This window comes from Artemia sp. Qi Xiang Cuo, chromosome 5, assembly GCF_049724085.1.
Source record: "Artemia sp. Qi Xiang Cuo chromosome 5, ASM4972408v1, whole genome shotgun sequence".
NCBI lineage: Eukaryota > Metazoa > Arthropoda > Branchiopoda > Anostraca > Artemiidae > Artemia > Artemia sp. Qi Xiang Cuo.
This window is the reverse complement of record NC_142798.1, coordinates 78,662,449-78,686,832: the sequence shown is the minus strand read 5'-3', so window position 1 is coordinate 78,686,832 and position 24,384 is coordinate 78,662,449. Positions and strand designations below refer to the sequence as shown.

General features: G+C 35.1%; 2 protein-coding genes across 4 annotated transcripts in view; both read right to left on the bottom strand.

Annotated features, from left to right (window-relative positions):
* LOC148952570 (uncharacterized) overlaps positions 1-8,992 on the bottom strand; it is an 81,493-nt gene extending 72,501 nt beyond the window's left edge. For 2 of the 3 annotated variants that reach the window (XM_089089021.1, XM_089089023.1), the window contains exon 1: positions 8,841-8,992. The gene's annotated coding sequence lies outside the window, so the exon portion shown is untranslated. Of the gene's footprint in view, positions 1-8,682; positions 8,754-8,840 lie in introns of those variants that run through there. The other variant, XM_089089022.1, reaches the window with a different exon arrangement.
* A 6,447-nt stretch (positions 8,993-15,439) lies between these two features.
* The window catches only part of Prosbeta3 (proteasome subunit beta type-3), a 63,535-nt gene continuing 54,590 nt past the window's right edge, over positions 15,440-24,384 (bottom strand). Inside the window, exons 5-6 of the mRNA XM_089089020.1 lie at positions 22,540-22,726; positions 15,440-15,550 (exon numbers count right to left, since the gene is read on the bottom strand). Coding sequence (XP_088945146.1) covers positions 15,502-15,550; positions 22,540-22,726 — 236 coding nt within the window. The 3' untranslated portion in view covers positions 15,440-15,501. The remainder of the gene's footprint in view (positions 15,551-22,539; positions 22,727-24,384) is intronic.

The following is a 24,384-nucleotide window of genomic DNA, read 5'->3' as shown; positions in this document are numbered from 1 at the left end:
CACTACGTAACCACCTGCGGAAGAAATGCGAAGACTGCGAAGTACTGTCCAAGAAGGGAAATAGCAGAGCAGTTTTCAGAATGGTACGCGAGTTAAGCCGGAAAAAAGAGCCGCAAACATGAGTGATCCTGGACAAAGACGGAAATGAGATCTACAATTCAAAGATGAACCTTGAAAGATGGAAAGAATACGTTAACGATAAACTGAATCCCCCAGTTGCTGTAGATCCTAAAATACTAACCCGCTTCCCCATACCCAACCAAGAATTCAGACCACCACCCCCACTCAAGTCAGAAACCGAGTCAGCAATCAAGTTTCTCAAACAAGGAAAAGCCCCTGGCCCAGACGGAGTCACCGCTGAACTCATTAACGTCGGATTGGATGATGTAACTGATCTGTACCCAGCCATTGTGTCTGCGGTGTGGGAAACCGGCCATGTACCCCGTCAGTGGTGCAAGGCTGCCATTGTACCCATTCACAAAAAGGGGTCAAAGAAAGAGTGCAGAAACTACCGTCCAATCAGCCTCACAAGCCATCAGTCACGTGTCCTGACAAAAGTCCTACTACGACGCATACAAGCAACAACTGCCTTTGCCATTGGAGAATATCAGACCGGCTTCCGCCCTGGAAGATCAACAATCCATCAGATATTTGTCATTTGGCAACTCATGGAACGACACATCAAATTCAACCAAGAACTCTACCAACTATTAGTTGATTTCCGTCAGGCATTTGACCTGATATGGCGCAAAGGACTATGGCATATCCTCCTTCACTACGGTATCCCTTATGAGATAGTCCAAATAATCAAGAGTCTGTACGACCAGTACCGAAGCCAAGTAATAACGGTTGATGGGGTGTCAGAAGAGTTTACAACTTCGTCAGGAGTACTCCAGGGTTGCATCTTATCACCACATCTCTTCGACCTCTTTCTAAATGCCGTTCTGTCAATGATGCAGTTAGAATATGGCGCAACAATAGGAGGGATGCTAATAGAGAATCTTGCCTACGCTGATGATATTGATGAGCTAGCCAACTCTACACAAGAATTGCAGGCACAAGCTGATAAACTCTACAATACCACAAAGCCGTTCAGGATGGAGATCAATGTCAGCAAGACCAAAGTCATGGTAACTACAAGACGTGAACTAGACAACCCGCCCATTATCACCATAGGCGGGAGACAGGCTGAAATGGTTGACCACTTCCTGTACCTTGGTAGCCTACTCTCTTCAGATAATTGCCATAGCTCTGACGTGAAACATCGACTTGCACTTGCTAGCTCTTGCTTCCGAAGACTAGCCAACCTCTGGAAAAGTAACCACCTATCCAACAAAATCAAAATGTGTCTAGTCAACAGTTTAGTAACCCCCATAGTTATTTATGGATGCGAAACATGGACTCTGAAAACCGAAGACGAAATAAAACTTCTAGATTTTGAGGTGAGATGCCTCCGTCGCATTTCTAGAATCAAATACACTGCCCGAATCACAAATGTGGAAGTACATCAAAGGCTCCAGTACACTGAAACAATACTCAGTAAAATCAAGAAGCAACAACTGCGCTGGTTTGGCTACGTCAAGCAAATGGAGCCGAGTTGCCTTCCGAAAATCGCCCTTGAAGGATCCCTCCATGGCCTTCACCCACGGGGCAGACCACGAAAACGATGGATGGAGAACTTCCACTTCGACAACGTCAAGATAGCCCCGTTATCACGTATCGCACCAGATAGAGCAATGTACCGCACCAGATAGAGCAATGTACCGAGCCCTTACGGCATGAGCTAGCAAGAGGAGTGGCCCCAAAACGTCCCACGAGGATGGCCGGGACCTAAGTAAGTATATGCAAATTCACATACATACGAAATATGACTGAAAAAAATAAGCAAGGATATACCAATAAATAATTATTCAGATACTTAGGCTCAACTGGTAACAACATGTATATTATTCAAATAATAACTAATTATAACACAGTAGTTATGTACTGTATTATTCTTTTGCAGATTTTGGGAGATAACAAGACTAAAAAAGTTATAAAACAATGCTCAGAAGGTTTATGTAACTCTAAAGGAGAGGGGTCAAGATCCAAAGAGTGCTGTATATGTTTGGGCACCATTTTACGAGTGGACAATAAATTTTTCCCAGAGAGGAGAATGTCTACTCCCTGGATATGACTCAAAAAGGCAGGTATTGCACCAGAAGATAGAATTATTCACAAGGTACAAATTTATATGTTATACAATCCCAAGGGAGTTTATCCTGGAAAACACATGTGTTTTCCTTTAAAAGAAAGTTTATCCAAAACAATTCCATGAGTCAGCCTAGGAAAACTATGGATTAATGGAACAACAGGCCTAAAGTCCTTAACAGCTTGGTAGGCCTACCATGAAAGATGCTATAAAAAAACAAGAGAATATTTGTCACTTTTCAAAAGAAGTGACTTGTTGACCTCATAAGATTTATCCAGCAAGTTTTATCTACTAGTCATGCATACAAAGGTGTAAAAAATACAGGTACGGCACCAATGATTAGTGTAAAGAAATGTATGAGTACTTGCAGCTAGAAAATCATCTTTATATTATATATTATATAGCAGCTAAAAAATAACTTTAATATTTAAATGATTAAAACATCTAAATATATTTTTTATATATTTAGATGTATATATAATTATTAAAAAAACTTAAAAAGAAATATAAAATTTATATTTTATATATTTTATTATACAAAAATCAACTCATATGATTCAGCTATTCAATGTAACAATTAGAAGTTGTTTCAGTTTCTTGATCATATCTTTAAAAAGCAATTGTTCTTGCAAAAAGCTAAAAAAAAAAATTTATCTTCTCTAGTAAAACTATGAATCATGCTCCCTTATTTTACATATAGATAAAGGAAAATTAGCATAAAACAAGTTCAATTAAGTTATGATTCTCAAAACTATGAAAGAAAGGCTTCTTAAAAATGTTACTGCAGTTTTGACACATTAAAGAAATTAATGCAAAGTTACCTATACAACATACCTATATATAGGTATGTTGTATAGGTATATACAACATTACCTATATATAGATGTTACCTATACAACATGTGTAATTTTTTAGTATCAGTGTACAGTTAGGACTGTTAAGAAGGAAACAATAAAATTGTGTGAACAACCTTGAAAACCCCCAAAATACTTACATCATTCCTAAAAGACCTATATGTCAATTCCCCCTTCCATGCAAATATATATTCCAAAATCTATATGTTCCATGCATTTCACTATACATCTTTCTATTCTTTTGATTTAATACCCATAAATTAAATCATAAAACAGAAAATGCATCAAAAATATATGATTTGAACTAATTTTGTACATTAGGAGGGTTTGGGGTAAAGAAGAAGTGCTTTTAGTAATGATTTAAGAAAGCATTTTAGGATTGTTAAGTTTTTTTCAGAATTTTACAGTGTTTCCTATGCAACAGCCACAACTGTCCACTGATACCCATTTTTTATCACCATCCATACATTTTTAGTGTCTGAGAGCCTATAGAGGAGGTTTCTTACAGTATATCTATAGGTGAATAGCAGTCAGAATTCATACACAGATTTGGCAAGAGGTTTAGGAGTGTTATACTTATTTATAAAATACTGTAAAAATGCAACCTCAAAGGTTATATATCTAGACGTTTTGACTTCTTCACCAACTTGTGTTCCTAAAAAAAGTGCTTGTATGATATACCACCTACCACTCAAGAAGTGAAGTTAGGTTAATCCTAATAAAATATAATTAAGTATGATAAAAATACAACACTTTAGAAACAAATTTAGGCTATATATTTGCACATTCGGGGGGCGGGGAGGGGGCGTAAATATAGCGGGTATGCATGCCTAATGTGTTAGGTACAATTATTCTGGATATTATGTAGTAAGAATTGTTTTCTAACTTTGAATTGTGCAAATACCTTACCCCGTTCCTTCCCTAATGTGCAAATATATAGCCCAAATTATATATTTTCCATCTATTCTATCACCTCACTTCTATTTGTCTTGTCTCATGCAAAGCTGAAAAAAAACTTAAAAAAAAAAGAAGTTCCACAATGCATCAATGAATAGACAACTTGAGTGATAGGGGGTATATCATACAAGTACCACATGTTGTCCCAAATGGGGTAGGAAGGGGTCATAAGAAAAATTTTAAGAAAATTATAACAACATAGGAGGGTGTTAAAATTAGATCTTTGATTATACTCGGTGGAGGAGGAGCAGGTGTGGATGGGTTAGCCTTGGTTGTCAGTTAAGGTTTATTATAGGGCAAAAATCATATGGAAGAAAAAGAATATACCAACAGATTCTTTATTAAATAGTTATTGCAGTGATCATTTTTATTTCAAAGGGGGTAGTGGGATTAATTTTAAGGTAAATTCCTAAGTTTTTGGAGGGAAGATCTTAGGCAGGGAGAGGGGAAATGCTTTTAATTGGGGAGATTTTTTTCCTTTTTTTAGAATTTCTAGAGAGGACCTCTTGAAACCCATCATATTCATCTATGGTTACATTAGCCCCTACACTTATCATTGTCCTATTCTCCGAATTGGAGCTATCATTAGAACTTTGAGATAGGGTGCTTGACCAGCCAGGATGGGTATCTTTCACTATGACACTTTCACTGGAATTTAATTTGGGATCTGGGGGGACTTTTTTTTTTGGAGGACTTCTAATCATCGCCTATTGGAAAAAGCTTTAAACACAGAAATAAAACTAAAACAAGAAGGGAAAATAGATGATATCAAACCGTCTGCACTATACTATGGGGGAGGATAAACACCACAGTATAGCCCTGAGGATGTCTTGAGCAGAGTTGGTTTGGTACAACTGCTGATTAGAATAGATAAAAATCACAAGAAAATATATTTCGATTTTCTTAAAAGGTTGCTGCTGCTGCTGGATAGCTAGGCTTCGATAGCGGAGCTGCTGCTGGATAGCGGAGCGAACTGCCTATTATGTTTTCTTCCATAAGATATATATATATATATATATATATATATATATATATATATATATATATATATATATATATATATATATATATACTACAAAAACTTTAAAAAAAAGAAAGTTTTTTTTAAAGAATAGTAAAGGCCATATTAAACTTAAGATCAGTAGAAATAGAAGCCTACAATAATTCAAACTCAAAACGACCAGAAATTATTATTAAAGAATAAAAAAGGAAAGGAGAATAATTGGTATGGCGGTAATTGGTATATCGGCGCGTACAAACAACTCCTCTCATTTGATCTGCCATTAGCGGTCCAATTACCCTGGAACACGTATTTTGGCAGAAACTTTCTCAAAATGCCTTTGAAACCAACTTGAGACTTTGAAAACCTATTTTTAATTCCTAAAAATATCTAATAATAACATTACACCACTAACTACCGATTTTCATGTATGTATTGGAATAAATTAATTTAAAATTAGTTTCTTCAAAATTAGTGTTCCAATGTTGAAGCCAAGTTTTGCGTCCAAGAGAAATCTGACTTGTCTACCCGCGAAAAGATCTGATAACGCCTATGTTTCTATCTGCAAAATAGTTCTCCGGAGCACTCGCACCCCTGTCCGGGTTTTTATAATGGGAGAGATAGAGAATGATCATACTGCTAATTATATAAACTGTGAGCTGAACACACCACTTGATTCCTTTATTTACACTCTTTCTAAATATGATAATCAATTCACTTACAAGTGCCCTCCCCCATGATGGTCCCATATAGCCTACAGCCAGGGGCACCCTGACCCATTTCCTTGGGGGGGGGGGATCTTTGTAAATTTTACCAAATAACTACCTGATTTATGTCAAATTTTATGCAGAAATCAAGAATTTTGCTAAATTTCAGGCAATTTTGCAAAATTTCAGCCAAAATTTTCACCTTCAGCAAAAATTTTACCAAATGCCAAATACCTTGGAGGGGTGGAATGCCTCTCCCTGCCCCAACCCCCCCTCGAACGCCCCTGCCTATAGCCCAAGAAATCTATAAAAGCCAAAAGAAAACAACAAACCATGAAATTTTACTTTATAATATGCACAAAATATACATATTTATTGGTTCATTGTGTTTCTTAAATTATTATCCACTAACTAAAATAATTTCAAATAGTATTTTGATAAATTATGCATTCAAAATTATAGAAATATATATTCAAAACATACAGAGAAAAATTCTAAAATGAGAAGATAACTGATATAATATAGAAGTTAAATCATATGACATTGATGTAAAACCCGGGAGTATACCCAATGGATATTACCTAAAAATTTCTATTCTATAGAATGTAAAAATAATATCCAACCATACTTAGTTATTGCCAAAATTATCCAACTAGTTAGCTATCTGAAAAATCCTTTTAAGCAAATAAGAAATTACCCAACTAGGAAAATAATTAAAATTTAAAAGAAAAATAGTTTTATCTTGCTAGCCAAATACAATAAAGCATAAGAGCCAACTTAGTATCTCTAACTAGGTGGATAATGCTTTAACTTAATGTTTGTGATATATATCTAACTAGACAGATAAGTCAATTCTTCATGCAAATTAGTGATAATATCCAACTAGTTAGACAATTTTTTCTCTTAGACATAGAATGAACATCTAACTTGGTGGATAATACTTTATCCTAGCCCTTCTGATATTAATCAAACTAGGTAGGCTAGTTAAGTAACTTCCTGCCTAGTTAAATATATATTAGAAGATCTAAGATTCAGCATTATCCACTTAGTAAGATATTCTTGCTGTGCCTAAAAGAAACAATTTATCTGGCTAGTTGGATATTATCCCAAAACTGCATAGCCTAATGGAATTTATTGATCCTCCTAGTTGGATATATATCAGCAAGTGTTAAGACTTGGTATTATCCACCTAGTTAGATATTCATGCTGTGCCTAAGAGAAATGAATTATCTGGCTAGTGGGATATTAACCCCAAACTGCTTAGAGAATCTTCTTATCTGCCTAGTTGGATATATATATGACACACTAAGCAACATTCTTATCCAACTAGGTAGATATTCTCTCAGCCCAAGAGAAATAATTTATCTGGCTAGTTGGATATTAACCCCAAACAGCTTAGAGAATCTTCTTATCTGCCTAGTTGGATATATATCAGAAACACTAAGCTACATTATTATCCACCTAGTTAGATTCTTGCTGTGCCTAAGAGAAACAATTTATCTGGCTAGTTGGATATTATCCCAAAACTGTATAATGAAATTTACTTATCCTCATAGTTGGATATATTAGGAGTGTTAAGACTTGGTACTATCCACCTAGTTAGATGTTCATGCTATGACTAAGAGAAATGAATTATTTGGCTAGTTGGATATTAACCCCAAACTGCTTAGAGAATCTTCTTATCTGCCCAGTTGGATATATATCAGAAACACTAAGCAACATTATTATTGAACTAGGTAGATATTCTCTATGAATAAGAGAAACAATTTATCTGGCTAGTTGGATATTAACCCCAAACTGCTTAGAGAATCTTCTTATCTGCCTAGTTGGATATATATCAGAAACACTAAGCTACATTGTTATCCACCTAGTTAGATATTCTTGCTGTGCCTAAGAGAAACAATTTATCTGGCTAGTTGGATATTATCTGAAAACTGTGTAATGGAATTTACTTATCCTCCCAGTTGGATATAGGCTATATCAGAAGCGTTAAGACTTGGTATTATCCACCTAGTTACATGTTCATGCTGTGCCTAAGAGAAATGAATTATCTGGCTAGTTGGATATTAACCCTAAACTGCTTAGAGAATCTTCTTATCTGCCTAGTTTTATATATATATATATCAGAAACACTAAGCTACATTATTATCCAACTAGGTGGATATTCTTGCTGTGCCTAAGAGAAACAATTTATCTGGCTAGTTGGATATTAACCCAAAACTGCTTAGAGAATCTTCTTATCTGCCTATTTGGATATAGCCTATATCCAAAACACTAAGCTATGTTATGATCCAACTAGGTAGATATTCTGTATATTGCATAGACAGTCAAATATTCAGCTAGGTAAGTAAAGATGTAAGAGTCTTAAAAATGTTATTATCTGTCTAGCATGATATTTTATCTTGATACTAAGTGTAGTTGGATATTATTTTTACATTCTATAGAATGTAATTTTTTAAAGAATATCCATTGGGCACCTTCCCTTAAATAGGCTATACAATTTTACAGAATATCTCAACACTTTTGCATAGGCTATTTATCCTATAAATTCTTTCATTATTATAGCATATGGATCAGTCAAGGAATGTTGCATCATGATAACCTAGTCCAAGCTAGTTCTCATTAACAATTAGTTCATAGTGCCACTGGCCTATCAGGATACCTCATCTACAGTACCACTGGCCTATCAGGATACCTCAGCTACACAACCTTTATGCTTTGACCTCAAGGCTGAGGAAACCCCAACAAAAACAAATAGTTCATGAGCTATTTTAGCTCAGGCCTAGCCTAGTACTTCATATAAAGCAAAATCAATGGATGTAGGCCTAACTGAATTTGTAAATGAGAAAATCCTGAACAATTTTGTAGGCTAACTAGCCTAGCCTACAAGTGAAATTGCTTCTGTAGGTTAACAACAAATAATTAGCAATAAATTTACATTTTGTATTTAATAATTTCCCTAAAAATAATTACTAGGTTTAATGGCATCTATTGGTAAATTATTTCCTAGCTTTCATACTTTCAGAAAATGTGCACAGGGGGCATGATGTATTCACAGAGGCGCTGGTATAAAACCCCACCAGGAGGCTGAATTAAGCACTAGGCTGCACGAGAAATAAATGTTTATTCACCTGTACAATTGCTAGGCTTTTGTTATTCAAAACTGGCTAGAATTTCAGGATATTCAACTTAAACTTAATTACAATAAAATATCTTAAATCATTGATTTTAAAATGGCCGTCGCTTGTCTGAGCGAGTTCCTCAAACATTGGCGATTATACAGTTTTTTACTTTATGACACTGCACATTTTTTGTTATCCTTCTGCATTATGGATCCTAATAATTAATTCCTAACACAAAACTGAACGATAAAATTTTTATGAATACAGAAAGTTTAAAAAGAAATAGCCTTTTCTCAGATTTTCAAATTTATGGAATTATCCACCCCTGACACAAAAGCATTAACGTCAATTTTATTTTGACATCTAGATTTCATTACAAATGTTTTAATCTTTTCTTAGATGGCGAACAAATCAGAACAGTCCACAATGGCCCAAATTTATTCGAATTTTCCAGGAATTTACATGAGGCCTGCAAGAAGCTTTTATTTGATTGTTTTACTTTTATTTTAATTTTTCTATTTTACAGAACATGAACAAAGAGATGCAGCTTTAATTAAAAAAATCACTTTTTTTGTTCAATTCAACTGAAATTTTGGGTTTGGCTGAAAATATTTTCTTTGAAAGATGAAAATATATTAGCAATATGATCCACCAAATAACCAGGCAATAAGAGACGGGGCATCAGGCAATATAGAACTATAAAGATGTAATCTTAAAACAAATAAAAGCTTTACATCATCAATTTAAATAAAGAGAAATGACTAATAAACAAAAGTCAGTGTATACAAAATTTCTGTGAATACTTACTTTCTCCAATTGTACTCCTTCCAGCAAAAGATGAAAGGATTTATCCCTGATTTCAAACGGATCTCTATTTCATAAAGGGGTTCTCTCCAATTAAAGGCTACCTGGCTTAGCCCGTCTGGCTAAACTGGCGGAAGGGGCTTTTCCAAATTCTAAGTAAAAATGACGGTTTTCTTCATAGAAAAGTCGATATTGGTTTTAAATACTACTTTCAATAAACTAAAAACTAATTTGTTTAGAAAATTTTGATCTTATGGTGTTTGTAATGTTACCAACATATTTTTTTCAGTATTACTTAACTATTTGTTTATATAATATACTGTATTGTATCCTCTGTACTGACAGAAAAACCAGAATTTATGCAATATTTTCCCTCCTTCCCCCTGGAGAGAGGATAAAAATATTTTATTTCATGGATGCATATTACCTTTAGTTTACAATTTTTTAAAGAGTGAACTTTTTGTTATGTCCAAGAACTCTTTTGACACGTCCAAAAACTTTTCCAAGAAGTCATGTCAAAATTATTTTTGTCAAATAGCCTACTTTTTTTCTGTCATTACATCGTGGGCATCATCGTTATTCTGTAAACCAAATGCAATCACTTCTTATCTTAAAGAAAACATATCCACGCTGGTCGTTAAGCCAAACTGAATGCAGGCTATTAGATTTGTAAAGATACTCGCTATTACTCAAGTTCAGCTCGTATTTATCTAGATTTTAGAAATAAAAAGCTTAGGTATGACAGGAACAACAAAGGGTTACAACCGCCAAACCCTGAAGAATTTCTTCAGGCAGGATTTTCAAGAAAAATTAAATTTGTGACTATTCTCAAGGCAAAATATGGTTAGATTTATCTATAAAACATAATTGCAAATGATTGTGGCGCCGATATTTGGTTTAGACTGCGATATTTGCGATTAAACAGAGTGAAAATCCCAGGCAGATTTTTGAAATTAGAAAATATGAAGGCTTGGAACCGTAACTTCTTTATCTATACACTTTAATCTGATAAAATATAAAGCGAGAGAATTCGTAGAATTACATGCAGAAAAATTAGTGCTGACATTGGCATTGTAAACCAAGTACTCCCTTTGTAAATTGTCTTCGTCTGTAAGTTAAATCAGTCGTTAAGATCACTGAAAAACATCAACCACTCATAGATCTTAGCATTTTATTAATATGTTCGACTTAGGCGGGGCTACATTCTCCATTTTTGTATTAGTGAGGGAGAGGAAGGGTCAGAATCCTTAGGACCTGAAGCATTGGCTCCAATCACCAAGCTTAGAAAATGTACTAACACGTCCATGAAAATAACCATCCTTTGACTTTTCGTCATCCTAAATCTCCACTAATGCACAGCTGAAAAATGAGCAAACCATACTGGTTTATTCACTAATGACATGGATACAAGCAATGACAATATTTCTGTGGTTTTAGTCCAAATTTTAAATTAATGGAGAGACTCTATATTCCAAAAGGATGGGCGTGAGAGGGGAGGGGCTAGCTGCCCTCCAATCACTTTCGACTGTTAAAAAGGGCGCTAGAACTCTCAATTTCCAATCGAATGAGCCTCTTTTGAAGTTTCTACGACGACCCCTTCCATATGAAGTGCCCTGCTCTAAAGGAAAAAAATAATACATAGTACATTGTGCCAACATCGTTCTTATATGCTCCTCAAAAACATATTTTCTATCTGGAAATCAACTACGCTGAACAAAATGGCTATCTCAAAATTTTGATTGGATGTGGTTGGCGGAATAATGGGCGTGGGGGGAGGGGGCTGGTTGCCCTCCAATCACTTTCAACTATTAAAAAGGGAACTAGCCCTTTGAATTTCCAATCGAAAAAGTTGGAAGTTTCTACGACAGCACTTTCTATAAAAAATTTATCTGGCCCCCGGGCATACCTTATAGCTTTTTACCTGAGGGTTCTTGAGGAATGTCCTCCTCAAAACATTTTCTATCTGGAAATCAACTACGCTGTACAAAATGGCTATCTCAAAATTTTGATTGGATGTGTTTGGGGGAATGATGGGAGTGGGGAGGGGGGGGGGGCTAGTTGCCCTTCAATCACTTACGACTATCAAAAAGAGCACTAGCCCTTTGAATTTACAATCGAATGAGCCTTTTTTAAAGTTTCTACGACAACGCCTTCTATAAAAACCTTATATGCCCCCAGGGCATAGCTTAAAACCCTTGTCCTGAGGGTTGTTGTGGAGTGTCCTCCTCAAAAACATATTTTCTATCTGGAAATCAACTACGCTGAATAAAATGGCTATCTCAAAATTTTGATTGGATGTGTTTGGGGGAATGATGGGCGTGGGGGGGGGGGGGGGCTAGTTGCCCTCCAATCACTTTCGACTAGTAAAAAGGGCATTAGCCCTTTGAATTTCCAATCGAAAGAGCCTTTTTTGAAGTTTCTACGACAACGCCTTCTATATAAACCTTATATGCCGCCAGGGCATAACTTAAAACCCTTGCCCTGAGGGTTGTGGGGGAGTGTCCTCCTCAAAAACAAATTTTCTATCTGAAAATCAACTACGCTGAACAAAATGGCTAGTTGGAGGGACTAGTTGCCCTCCAATCACTTTCGACTATTAAAAAGGGCACTAAAACTCTTGATTTCCAATCGAATGAGCCCCCTTTGAAGTTTCTACGACAACCCCTTCCATATGAAGTGCCTCTGGGAAAGAAAAATAAATAATAATAAAACATTGGAGCCGTATGGCCTTTACTATAGGCAACGCTAAAGGGTTGCCTCTGAAAACGGGTTGCAAAGAGAATTTTTTTTTTGTATGGTATGGCCCTTCACCATAAGTCCTATAAACCAAAGCCCCTGCAATGCACAATTTGCATAGTTCATGGTCATAGCAAAAATAATTGTAAACAGTCACTCCAATCATGTCGAAAATGTGGTAAACCTAGCCATGTTACAGAAAATTGCTCGAGAAAGACGCCTACTGTAAAAATTGTAATAATAAGGGGCGCACGGCACTTGAGAAGCACCTTTTTCCGGCCTATCACAAGAGAGCCGAGATCCTCCGAACTTCTGTGAGTTTGAACTTGCCCTACTCCATTGTAGCCGCTACAATCTCTAGACAACCAACTCCAAGTCAACCCTTAAATAGCCAAACCGAAGTTTCAAAGGACCAGAGGAAACAGTTCCCACTCCTAATAGATAAATGCTTCTCATTTACCCAATGTTCTTCTCAATTTCTTCTACTTGACGTCAAATCGCAGCCGTCCTCTTCCCAGCTTCCAGTTTTATCGCATCCACAAGTTATTCATCATTATAATCAAGAATCGCAAAGGTTAGCCACATACCGCGCAATTTCTCATCTTATCGAGGTTGGCAGTGAACCAGTTGAACTGAAAACTATCCTTAAAAGAAGGCCATTACTACGCTCCTAGGAGAGGAAATTTGGCAAAAAGCTACGGTCCAAATTTTATCCTTCAAAGAAGGCATGGAATGCCATTCTAACTCAACATTTCCTACGATCCCAACTGTTACCAAGTCCCCCAGAAATTTGAAAGAATCCCCAGCACATGAAACGATGGTAGAAACCCCAAGCTATAGCAAAACAAAATAAAAAAAAAACAAGAAACAGCCGACCAACACAGTAATACAGAAATTGACGACCCCTCACGAAGTATCTTTGGGCGAGGATGATGTTCAAAGCAAAACCCAAGCGAGAAGATACCCAACAAGAATGCCTGACGGCTATTTAATGTGTTACTTTTCGTTTTTAACTAATTCATCCGTTTCTAATAACATTGCTTTTGATTATTCCGATATGGAAAATAACCAGCATGCCAACCCTATAAGCAGCCCCGATGGTACCTCAACTCATGCTAATTGTAAATACCTTGATATTCTCGATTTTACTACCAAATGAAGCCAAAACTAGTAAATAGTAATTCCCTTCATGTTCTTTGTTTCCCCATCAGAAGCATCCGGGAGAAGTGGCTCAAGTTTAAAGATTTAATTTCATTCAATGGTGTCTACCCTTTTGACGCAATAGGATTAACAGAGACATGGCTTTCCGATAATGATGATACTAGTGATTTTTTACTCCTTGGTTACCAAATAATCCATATGCCCAGGATATTGACAAATTATTCTGGGGGTATCTCACTTTACATCCGTTCGAATGTAAATTTTACCAGGCTATCAGAGTGCGAATCTATTTTCTCTACACAAATAAATCTCAGATGTATTTATTCAATAATTGTTAACATAGTTATCGGCCAAAACTCCTATATGCTCTACTTGTCTTATACACCTCGTCCTTTTCCGACCTCATGTTTTTGTAATCTGTTCGAGGATTTCTCTAATTTTATTAGTATACCCCATAAAAAGGCAATAGTTCTATGGGACTTTAATTGTAACCTACTCAATGTTGGTAAAAATATTGAATCTTGACACCTTTTTTGAATTAGTGACCGCGAGTGGTCTTCTACCCACAATTTTTTTCCGCAGTAGAGTTGATCTTGTGAGATCAATTTCAACATTAGTTGATAAACATTTTTGTATCTACTTCCCTGGGAAATGACCTGTCCTCAAGTATAATATTTTCGGATCTGTCAGACCATTTTCCTATTTACTTGTCACTACCGTCGCAACCACTACCTCTACTCTCTAGAATTAATATCCCAACACCTACTAGAAATTACAGCTCTGCAAATATAACCCATTTAATCGATTGCCTAACAACCACTGACTGGTCTGATGTTTTAAATTGTCAAGAGGGAAATTCTGCCACAAATGGTTTTGCGCAAAGGCTAAGTGAGATTATGCATTCAACTTTTTCTATTCGTAAACCTAACCGTAAAACTATCCCTATATGCCCTTGGATGTCACAGCCTCATTGTCTCCTCATATCATAAAAACTAATTATATAAGTTAGCTTGTAAGACCAGTAGTGATATTGACCTTTCAAATTATAAAAACTTATACATTTAACTCATCCGTGAAGCGAAGTAAAATTACTATTATACAAAAATTCTCAATTGCAAAGGAAACCTGAAAAAGATTTGGTCCACCATTAATGATATACTCTCAAAAAATAGAAAATCAAAGTCTATGCCTATTCGCCTTAAAGACACAAATGACAGATTAATTGACCATTTAGATGCACCTGACGCATTTAATAATTATTTTTTAATGTTCCTCATACTGACTCTCGCTCCTCCTTCAGGGGCAGATCCAGGATTTGTTTTAGGGGGGGGGCGCAAAATAGGTTGGTCCGGTAAACTTGCGTTAGGAGCAAGTTTAATTACCACGAACTTGCGTTAATTAAGTAAACTAAACTACTTTAGACTACGTTTGGGGGGGGGCCTGGCCCCTCCCCTAGATCCGTCACTGTCCTCCTTACAGGCTGTACTCCCTTGCTTCAATTTTAGATCCATGTCTTTCTGCCTCCTTAAAACAACCACAAATACCTATCTTGTAAAACGAAGCAATGAACCTTTAGCTTGAGAATTAGAAAACAGGGTATTTATGATTGTCTTACATTAGTTTTTTTCCCAATTTGTCAGGGAGAAACTAATGTAATTTTCTCCCTTATTTTTTAGGGATACCTGAAAGAGAGGTTTGACCTAGCCTAGGACATTACATAGGCTACTCACTGGAATCACTGAATAGCCTATAATTAGTTGTATCTATCAGTGGTATCCCTGCTAGTACTTTGAAAAATATACATTCGTCTTCTTCCTTTATACTGTCAACTGACTTCCCTCGAGTTAAAAATAATTTCTTCAAATTTAAAACATCTTCGAACTATTAAAAGCATTATAAATTCAGAATCAGTATTCAAGTGATAGTATATTTAAAAAAGAAAAGAAATATAAAGAGAACAAAGCAATGTTCAATCCATTCTTGACTTTAGAAGCCTCTTAGTAACCTTGTCTTTCTCGCTGAAAAAAAAAGAATTAGCAACATAGTATTTTTAACCATAAACTAAATTAGAAAAAACGCGTAATATACGATAAAACAGGTCGGCTGTCCAAAGGTAAGAGCTTGCATATTTTAAGCAGTTTTAAGGTTCCTTCACATTGAATTTTGGCTTTCCGTTCTCCCCTTCACACTGAACTCCGTAAGCCTTCCGTAAGGCTCATATCCCTCCGTAAGACCTTACGTTAACGTATCCTTAAGTCAAAACGCAATGCTAGAGCTCTGACGGAAGAAGTTCAAAATATTTCAACTTCTTACGTTTACGTTTAAGCAAAATGGAAAAAATATTTGAGTCTGCAGAAGCTAGAAAATGTTATATAGCTAAAAGGACCCTGTTTTCAAGGACAAGTAATTTAAACTAAATTCTTTGGATAGTCTGAGCCAAGTTTTTCATCAGCAGGAAAGAAAGTAGTAAGTATAGACTGTCTTGATTTATAGGCCTAGGCTAGGATAGGCTATACTTTGATAAATATTGCTAGTTTTTTTCAATTCTATTTGGGTTTGAGGTTAAAATAAAAACCTGCTGTGGTACAGTTAATCATTAAAAATGATATTTAGGAGATTATTTTTGTAACTTAACTCAGGATTTAAAATGTTCTTTATGAGGTTGAAGCAAGAATAAATTTAGATTAGGATCTAACCTACTTTGGTACATTTAAATAGATAGTTTTATCTAGTATCACCACATCCTCTCAAATGAAAAAGATTTAGGATCATTGAGAAAAAATACAGACTTTAAGTTAATTTCTTTGGCAATGTAGAAGTTTTATATAGGCTATCTTAGGGATATATCCAGGACCATTAGGGAAGATAAGGTACACTGTCAGAAACACATGTGATACAGGAAAAGAGCATAAAATCAGGAATCTAATGGTATTTTTTTAAGTTTGTTAAGCCATTTTCTCCTACAAAGCTGCTGATCTGTAGTGCTACCTTGCATTGTACTGCCAATCCCCATAATTGGGTTCAATATGGGCTATTTAAGGCTATTTGTTTTTTCTCAAAATGATAAAATTGTACAGTATTACCTAAGTTTTGACTTGAAATAAGTACAAAAATGTTACAAACATTAATGATCTGCAAAGTTCTGTTTATAGCACAGGCAATAGGCTATATATTTTAAATTATTTTTTTACAACAACACTTTATTTACATTTCCAACATGAAAATTATATTTATGGAATTCACAACAGACAGCATATTTACAGTAGGCAGCAGTAACTTCTTCTGTGGCGTTGAAATATATTTGTAAGTATTTGTTGACACAGAACGATATATCAACTACCAAACATTAGTAAGAATTTAAATGAAGGATAAAACCATTTAGTACAAAGATTTGAATGACATTGAATTAATTTTTGGTCATTAGATCTAGGTAATGTGTGATCTTTAAGAAATTTGTCTGAAAGGAAGAAAATGTCATAGAAAAATATGAACTTTGAAAAAAAAGGAAAAAAAGAGAATAGTAAATACAATGTCTTCATTTCCCCAAACACCTGTGTGTAGATACTGTCTTCAAGTAAAAGTTTATTTTAACTAACTTTAGTTAGACAGGTTTTAAGTGACACTCAACTTTGATAAACAAATGGAAATGCAGTACAGTCTATTGAGTATTTATGCATTGAAGTATTGTAGTAGCAAATAAATGATATTATTTCAGTTAGTACCCTTACAAATGGTTTATAATTGGGTGTAGGCAAAGTACTTGTTTCAATAAATTTGATTTAAAGCACAGTAAATTTTACTTCTTTTCTAAGTGATCCTTGACTTTCTATGGTTCAGAAAATTCGTCTTTTGTTACTCCATAGAATTAATCAGCTATGAAGTTCTTGCTATTGAGGAGAAAAATGAACTAAATTTCCTCAATGTTATTTACGAATAAGCTGTAATAAAGATCCGGCTATAAAAAGAGTATGTTTAAAGTTTAAAAATTGAAATATTTAGTAATAATTGTTGTTTTTCCTAGTTAATGAGCTTATGAAAAGATGGAGGAACTTGAGAACCCGAGAGACCACTATGTCCACCTAAAGAAAAAAAAGGGAGATCTACAAGTGGATCTGGTGCTAGTGTAAGCTTAAAGCCAGAAGACCAAAAGCTTGTACAAAGAATGAACTTACTTTCTGAACATATAATTGAAAGGAACAGTAAGACAACAGGGAACACTGTTCAAGATGAGAATATATCAGTGGAAATTTATTCAGAGTGTGCAGGGGGTGTCTCTAGTGAGAATCCCTTGAACTATACAACAATTATTTTCGCCAAATCTCCTGATCAAGATGTTTCACATGCTGCAGTTAGCAGCCAACAATATAACTAAGATAAGGTGAATGAGGCTGATTTCATTACCCCTAATGAAGAAATTCTCATTAACAATCAAACAGATATCCCAAATTCCCAAGCTTCTAGTAGGCAACAAATATATGCATCAACAAGCCAAAATCAAACTCATAATAGAACAAAGACAGGGTCTAGAGATCATGAAGACCTGAAGGAACAGCAAGCAATTGCAAAAAAAAAAAAAAAAAAAAAAAAAAAAAAAAAAAAAAAAAAACCCAGCAATGACCAACATGATCAGGAGCGGTACTTTCTACAATCACTGTTATCTCATCTGAATAAAGTATCAGATGACTCAAAGTTAGAGTTGCTGATGGAGATCCTGAAGGCAATTAAAAAATTAATTTGATCATTCAGTGTATTTTTAGTTATATAGACGAACTTAATAAAGCTTTTTTTCTCTCTTTAAGGTAAACATTAAATTATATGAAAAAAATGGCTAGTAGGTCTAAAAAAAACAAATATTCCAGCAATATAGATAATTAACAATAATAAAACTAGTACCAGAGTAAAAACATGATATGAAAAAATTGTTTTGACATTTCTATGGCTTGTTTTGAAATGTTTTTAGATTTTCTTTGAAAAAAAATCTAATAGCTATAATTAGGTGTCTTAATTCTATGGGATATGGTGAAAAACAAGGTAAAGAGACGCTTTTTAACATAAAGTTATTAAAAATGTGTAAAAAGACATGCCTGTCATGAAACTGACACTAAAGAAAAAAAGTAAAGAGATTTAGAGAAATAAAGAAATTTTGAAACTGCCATGCAGTGTCCTTTCCGTTTGCCAGTTTTAACTTCCAGAAGTTTAACGTTGGACTGGGATACCCAAAGGGATGAATAAAGAGCAAACTACAACCCATGGTAGCCAAAAGTTAAAAAACGCGTTTAGAAAAAAATACCTAGTGAAAAAAAATGCCATCTGACACTGATTCAGGAATGGTAACTATTATTTTGGTTCTTCTTAAAAGTAAAAGTTAATTTCGAAAAGAAATCTATGGTGATTTGAAAAAAAGTCTGAAGACCCTCTAAAATGGCATCAGATCAAAATGAAAAGTGTACCGTTGGAATCAGTATGGTCAAAAACCTAGAATAGGGTAATTACAGCCCCCTTCCTTGCACAACAAGGAAAACCACTTTTTTCGCCTGGGTAGCACTGAAAATTGACGTTGCAGTGTGAAGGGAAGATTTCGGATGTGAAGGAACATAAACGTAAGACCCGTAACATGAAACGTAACAACCTTAGGACTAAACGTAACGTAAAGTCTTAAGTTTTTAATGTTAAGGAACCTTTACACTGCATTAATAAGAGATAAATTAACTGAATAAAAAACTGATTGGAAAGAGACCGTTTCTGTTGATGCATGGTTAACATAATGTCGGATGCACATTGGTTTTTCGTCCCGTTCACACTGGCATGGAAAATCCGCTTAATTTACTTTACATAATTTATACCTTCACTTAGCTCACGGAACTTAGGAAGTTGAATATTTTTCAACTTAATGATAATCACTTCAGGAATTTATTACAGGGGCGTATCTAGAGCAAAATCTTTGGGGAGGCCCAATATGACAAGGGCGCCAATGAGCAAAATCTTAGGGGTGGGTGGAAGTGTGACAAAGGTACCAATAATTGACCAAATTGACAAATTTATTCTAAAAAAAAGAGTGAGAAAAAAAAACAAAGAAGTGAGTGCACCAGAAAAAATCATGGAGGAGCCCGGGGTCCCCCCGGCCCCCTGGATCCGCCATTGATTTAATATAGCCTATACTTGAAAAATGGCATCAACTGGAAACATGATCATTGATTTTTTTAGACATAGGCCATAGATGTTCAACCCAAAGAACCAAAATTACAAAGATACTCTACAAGATGGGCAGCTCAGCTAGAATTTTGCCGTGGCTACTGTAATTCTAGGATTGCGGCCTTTTAATGTCTCGATTTTTTTAGATTACTGAATAATGGGTATATAGAACAGTTAAATTGTAGAAATTTATTTAGCAAGTCAAAAGAATGAGTTAGATTGTTTGATAAGTAAACAGGGACACCAATTGACACAAAAGTAGGGGGAAGTAGCCAACATGCATTTTTGAAGATCTAGCAGAGAGATATTTTCTTCTTTCATTGACTTTCTTAAATAAAAATTCAAAATCTTTGCTTAATCATAATCAGCAGCCAACTGATTACCAGCTAAAAACCAAGCCAGAGCAAAGTATCTAGCCCAACAAACAAACAAAAACGCAGATAAGAAATAAGCTAATAACCTACGGCACCAAACAGCTTAAAAATGGTGGTTTCCTTTCAAGTTACGAATAAAATACGTTATCAAACTTAACCAACTAGTTCTACTTACTTATTTTCACAGTTCAACAGGGCAATGGGCTACTGACGAAATATTGTACTGCCCTAAACCTTTAAAATTTTGAAACATCTGAAAAAATCACAGTTTCAGGTGTGAATGACATAAGATGGATACAGAGTACAAAAAAAGTTTCTAGTTTTATGTCCTTGGTAATTTTAGCTAGCATGAACCTGCCAATTATAACTCCCAAACTGTTTAATCTAGGTAGAAAATGGGCCTTAAATCCCGACAAAAAAAGCAGATTCGTCTGTTGCAGACCAGGTTTGATAAAGACAAGTAACAATAATGGAATGACTGCTTAAGAAGCTGTAGCTCTTTCAGTTTGTTAGCCAGGGATCTAAAATCGGAAAGGAGGATCCTTGGGAAGAAGTATGGTTGAGCTGATTGCTAAATGCCCGTTTCTAAATTCACCTGCTTCTAAACTGCTCACAAATTTGGCTTATATGGGGTTGTGATGTGTTTATGGTGTAGATAAGCCTTTTTGTTTTGTTATTCATTTTGTTGTAAAAAAGAAATAAATAAATAAATTTGGAGGTTGACCAATGGTCTGCGTAGCGCAGATACCGGTCTCCTGATTTTCTCCCGTCGATCTAGAGTACAATACGTTGATCGGGGCAAATCATCCGACGCTTCCTGGGTTTTTCTCCCAGATTTCTTCACGTACCCATTTGGAGCTGGGTCGACTCTTAGCTGAACTTACTGAGTCACACCGCCAAGGGCGGATCCAGGACTTTTTTTAGGGGGCGGGGGGGGGGGGGCAAAATAAGTTGATCCGATAAACTTGCGTTAGGAGCAAGTTTAATTAGTGCAAAATTGCGTTAATTAAGTAAATTAACTCACTGAAAGTAAACAGGAATGCGTGAATAATTGAAATAAAAATAAGTTAATAAATAAAAAAGAATATTAAATGCAAAGATGTCTTTACTCACTTTCGTCTATTCTCTTAAAAAGTAGATATATGACTGGACAATGACAACATGGTACTCCAAAAGAAATTTATTCAAAAGAAATGTCTGTTTTGCTTGGATTACAACTTTCGTGTGTCAATTCGATGCGAAAACAATTTTATTTAACATAAACGTGTTAAATAAGTTAATGTTTGTAAACACAAATTACCTTAGTGGAATTAATGTTTATTTCATTCTTTTTAATCTTCGGCAAATCATCTATGACAGAAATGTAAATTGTTTCATATTTCACCCTATGGATTAATATTTTATGCAAAAAAAAACTCGCCTACAATGATTCATACCGAGACCACGCCTACCTAACTTTTGAAGAACCAATAGCCACACAAAACTCAAAATTTTCAAAAAAAATCTAGGTGGCAAATACTTCCTTTCTGAGTTTTTTAGCAGGAAATCCCATTTATTAATTAACGTAATCGTGTTAATGATCGAAAATGGTAGCGTCACTTCTGCAACTAACTAAATCCAAAGATTGTCATTTGCTGTATTTAAAACTACTTTGACTTATCGTCTGAGAATTTTTTTTATAAAATTGTGAAAGAACACAGGAAACGTTCTACTGAAAACTCTAATGCTGAGAGTAAAGGCGTAAATGAAACCAGAATACAACTTTACATTTAAGTCCAAATGTATTATGATGATCCGTACAGTGCGCCTGAATGTCTAAAAGAACAATAGGGGAGTAAGGCAGATTTACCAATTATAAAGTATTCCCGAAACTAAAAAGATAGCACCAACATCTCAATTTAGAGGTGCTGGATACAACATTAAAGTAGCTAATTGACAAGCGGATAGATATGGTGGTTACTAATTAGCTCATCTTGGAAGCAGTGGCATAGCATGGATTCAGCTTGGGGAGAATCCAAATAACTGAAATATGTTTTTTTAAGTTTAGTTTGACCAGTTTTTATCTTTTTAATTGACATTTTCCAACTGAATTATTGACCAACGAATGATTTTTCATTCTGATTTTTTCGTTTTAGTTTGGCATATTTTGACAATTTTCAGGTTGTGTTTTTTAATGATATTTTGACTCTGAAATTCGAATTCCGCTCTTCAGAGCTTGTGATAGTAATTTATTGTAATAAATATCTTATCTTATCAAACTTAAAGGGATTCAATTACAGAATGTAAAAAAAAAAAAATTAAGCCACAGTAAAATCAGAAATATTTTATAGTTTGCCGTATTTGGCCAGGGCGTCTGAATCTCCAAACATATCCGAGGCTATGCAACAACAAAAGGGCAATTCTTTTTTTTTTATTAATGAACATAATTCTCTTATACTCACATTACATGGACAACAATACCCCAACCAGAGCCAGCATCTCTATCGCAAGCATTCATCATTGCTTGAGAAATAGCTTCAAAAAGCTGTTCTGCGCTCATATCAGGCTCCCATACAGTTTCACACATGCCAAATAGCTGTTCTTCCGCTGTTCCAGCAACCACAAAGTCACGAGGTTCAGTAATACAACCTAGATAAAGAGGTTACCCGTGAGTGGTTATTCTATATCAACTCATGAAGAGCAGTCAAATTCTGCCACTGATGGTAAAACCGGGACATTAAACTTGGTATAACTTACTCATCCACATATGAAGGTACTTATTTGGACAGGGGTCAATTTACTTGCCATTCCACAGAAAAACCTTTCACCTTTGAAATTAATACAAAGGACCCCAAAGAAAATTTGAAAGTCTATGTTGAAAATACAATTTTTCAACAAGGCCCGCTCTGCTCAACCATCTGAAATACTTCTTCTACATCTAATTAGGTTATCCGAGCCTACGCCGTAAATTTTTTTATTTTGGCTCTCCAATACGACTATAATTTTGAAACTTAGCTTTTGTACTGACAACGCTCATTAATTTCATTCAAGAAAGCCTGGCGTTATTTTTCATATACTTCATCCTTGTAAAAGATTGCTATACGAACAAAGTGAACCGTTAGAACTGCTGATTAAAATGACTTTAACAAGTCAGCAAGACAGATTTTGCAACCAATCACGACAAGCCTATGTACACACTGAAAATCAAGCAAATGAACGCACTGCCCTATAATGCGCTTAGACAAGAGTGCTACAGTAGCCTATAGCTGGAATAAAACAAAAACAAAAGCAATAAATATAAGTTGAAAAAATGGACCCCATATTTGGTTCAACTCATATCTTAATTTTTAGTCTTTTTGGGCTCAGAATGAAGTTATGGTCGTGAGTACTTCTTATATTACCATTTTACAACTGCTTCAACGCTCTTCCTTCTGCGTTCTAAACCTAAAGTTTGAGATAATTCTTACACATAAATAAAAGTTCAAAATAGGGATAAAATCCTTTTTAATAGACAGTTTATAGAAATTCACAAAAATACCAGATATTTCGGTCACATATACAGTGAACGTCATCAGTAGTAAAACTAAGCAAAAACAATTTAAAACCAAAGTTTATATACGAAATCAAATAAAACTACATATTGTTTAATTGTCTAATTCTTTTCAAAGCAAAAGCGAAAGCTAGCCTCTTTGACCTTCTTGGATTCGGTTCATTAGAGTTCAATGATATAACATTTGGACAAAGGTCAACTACATTGGGTGAATTGAACTTTACTCTGTCAGATTTTAATCAATTACCATATATAGAGGTCAGTCCAAATTCACTTGTATTCCAATTCAAAGCAATATTCTTGAATCAGATTTTCTTTATTTCAAGAGTTTCACGAAAATTTTGCTTTAAAACCCGGTCCCTAGAAATCAAAGAGACATTCTCGAACAAAATAAAAATGATCTGGAAAATTGAAAATATGTTCTGAAAGGGCTGAAGTAAAATCTTCAGACTTAGAATCTTGCTTTAAAGCCGAAGAAATAGAATCTTTATGCTGTAATAATCTTCATTTCCAAACTCTGATTAGTACGTCCCACATATGAGCTTCCGCAAGTGCATGGGATCTGATAAACCCCACTTTGTTGCCCCAATGAAGTTAGATCCTTCCCAGAATTTAGAAAACTACCCGAAATATTATTGCTCTTTAAAGCTACTCTTAGACCATTACTCTGTAAAATTCTTTTAAGTTTTTCACTTAGCCCGGGTACATATGGTAAGGAACAAAAAACATCCTTCTCCCGAGTTGTCTCCAAGACTTC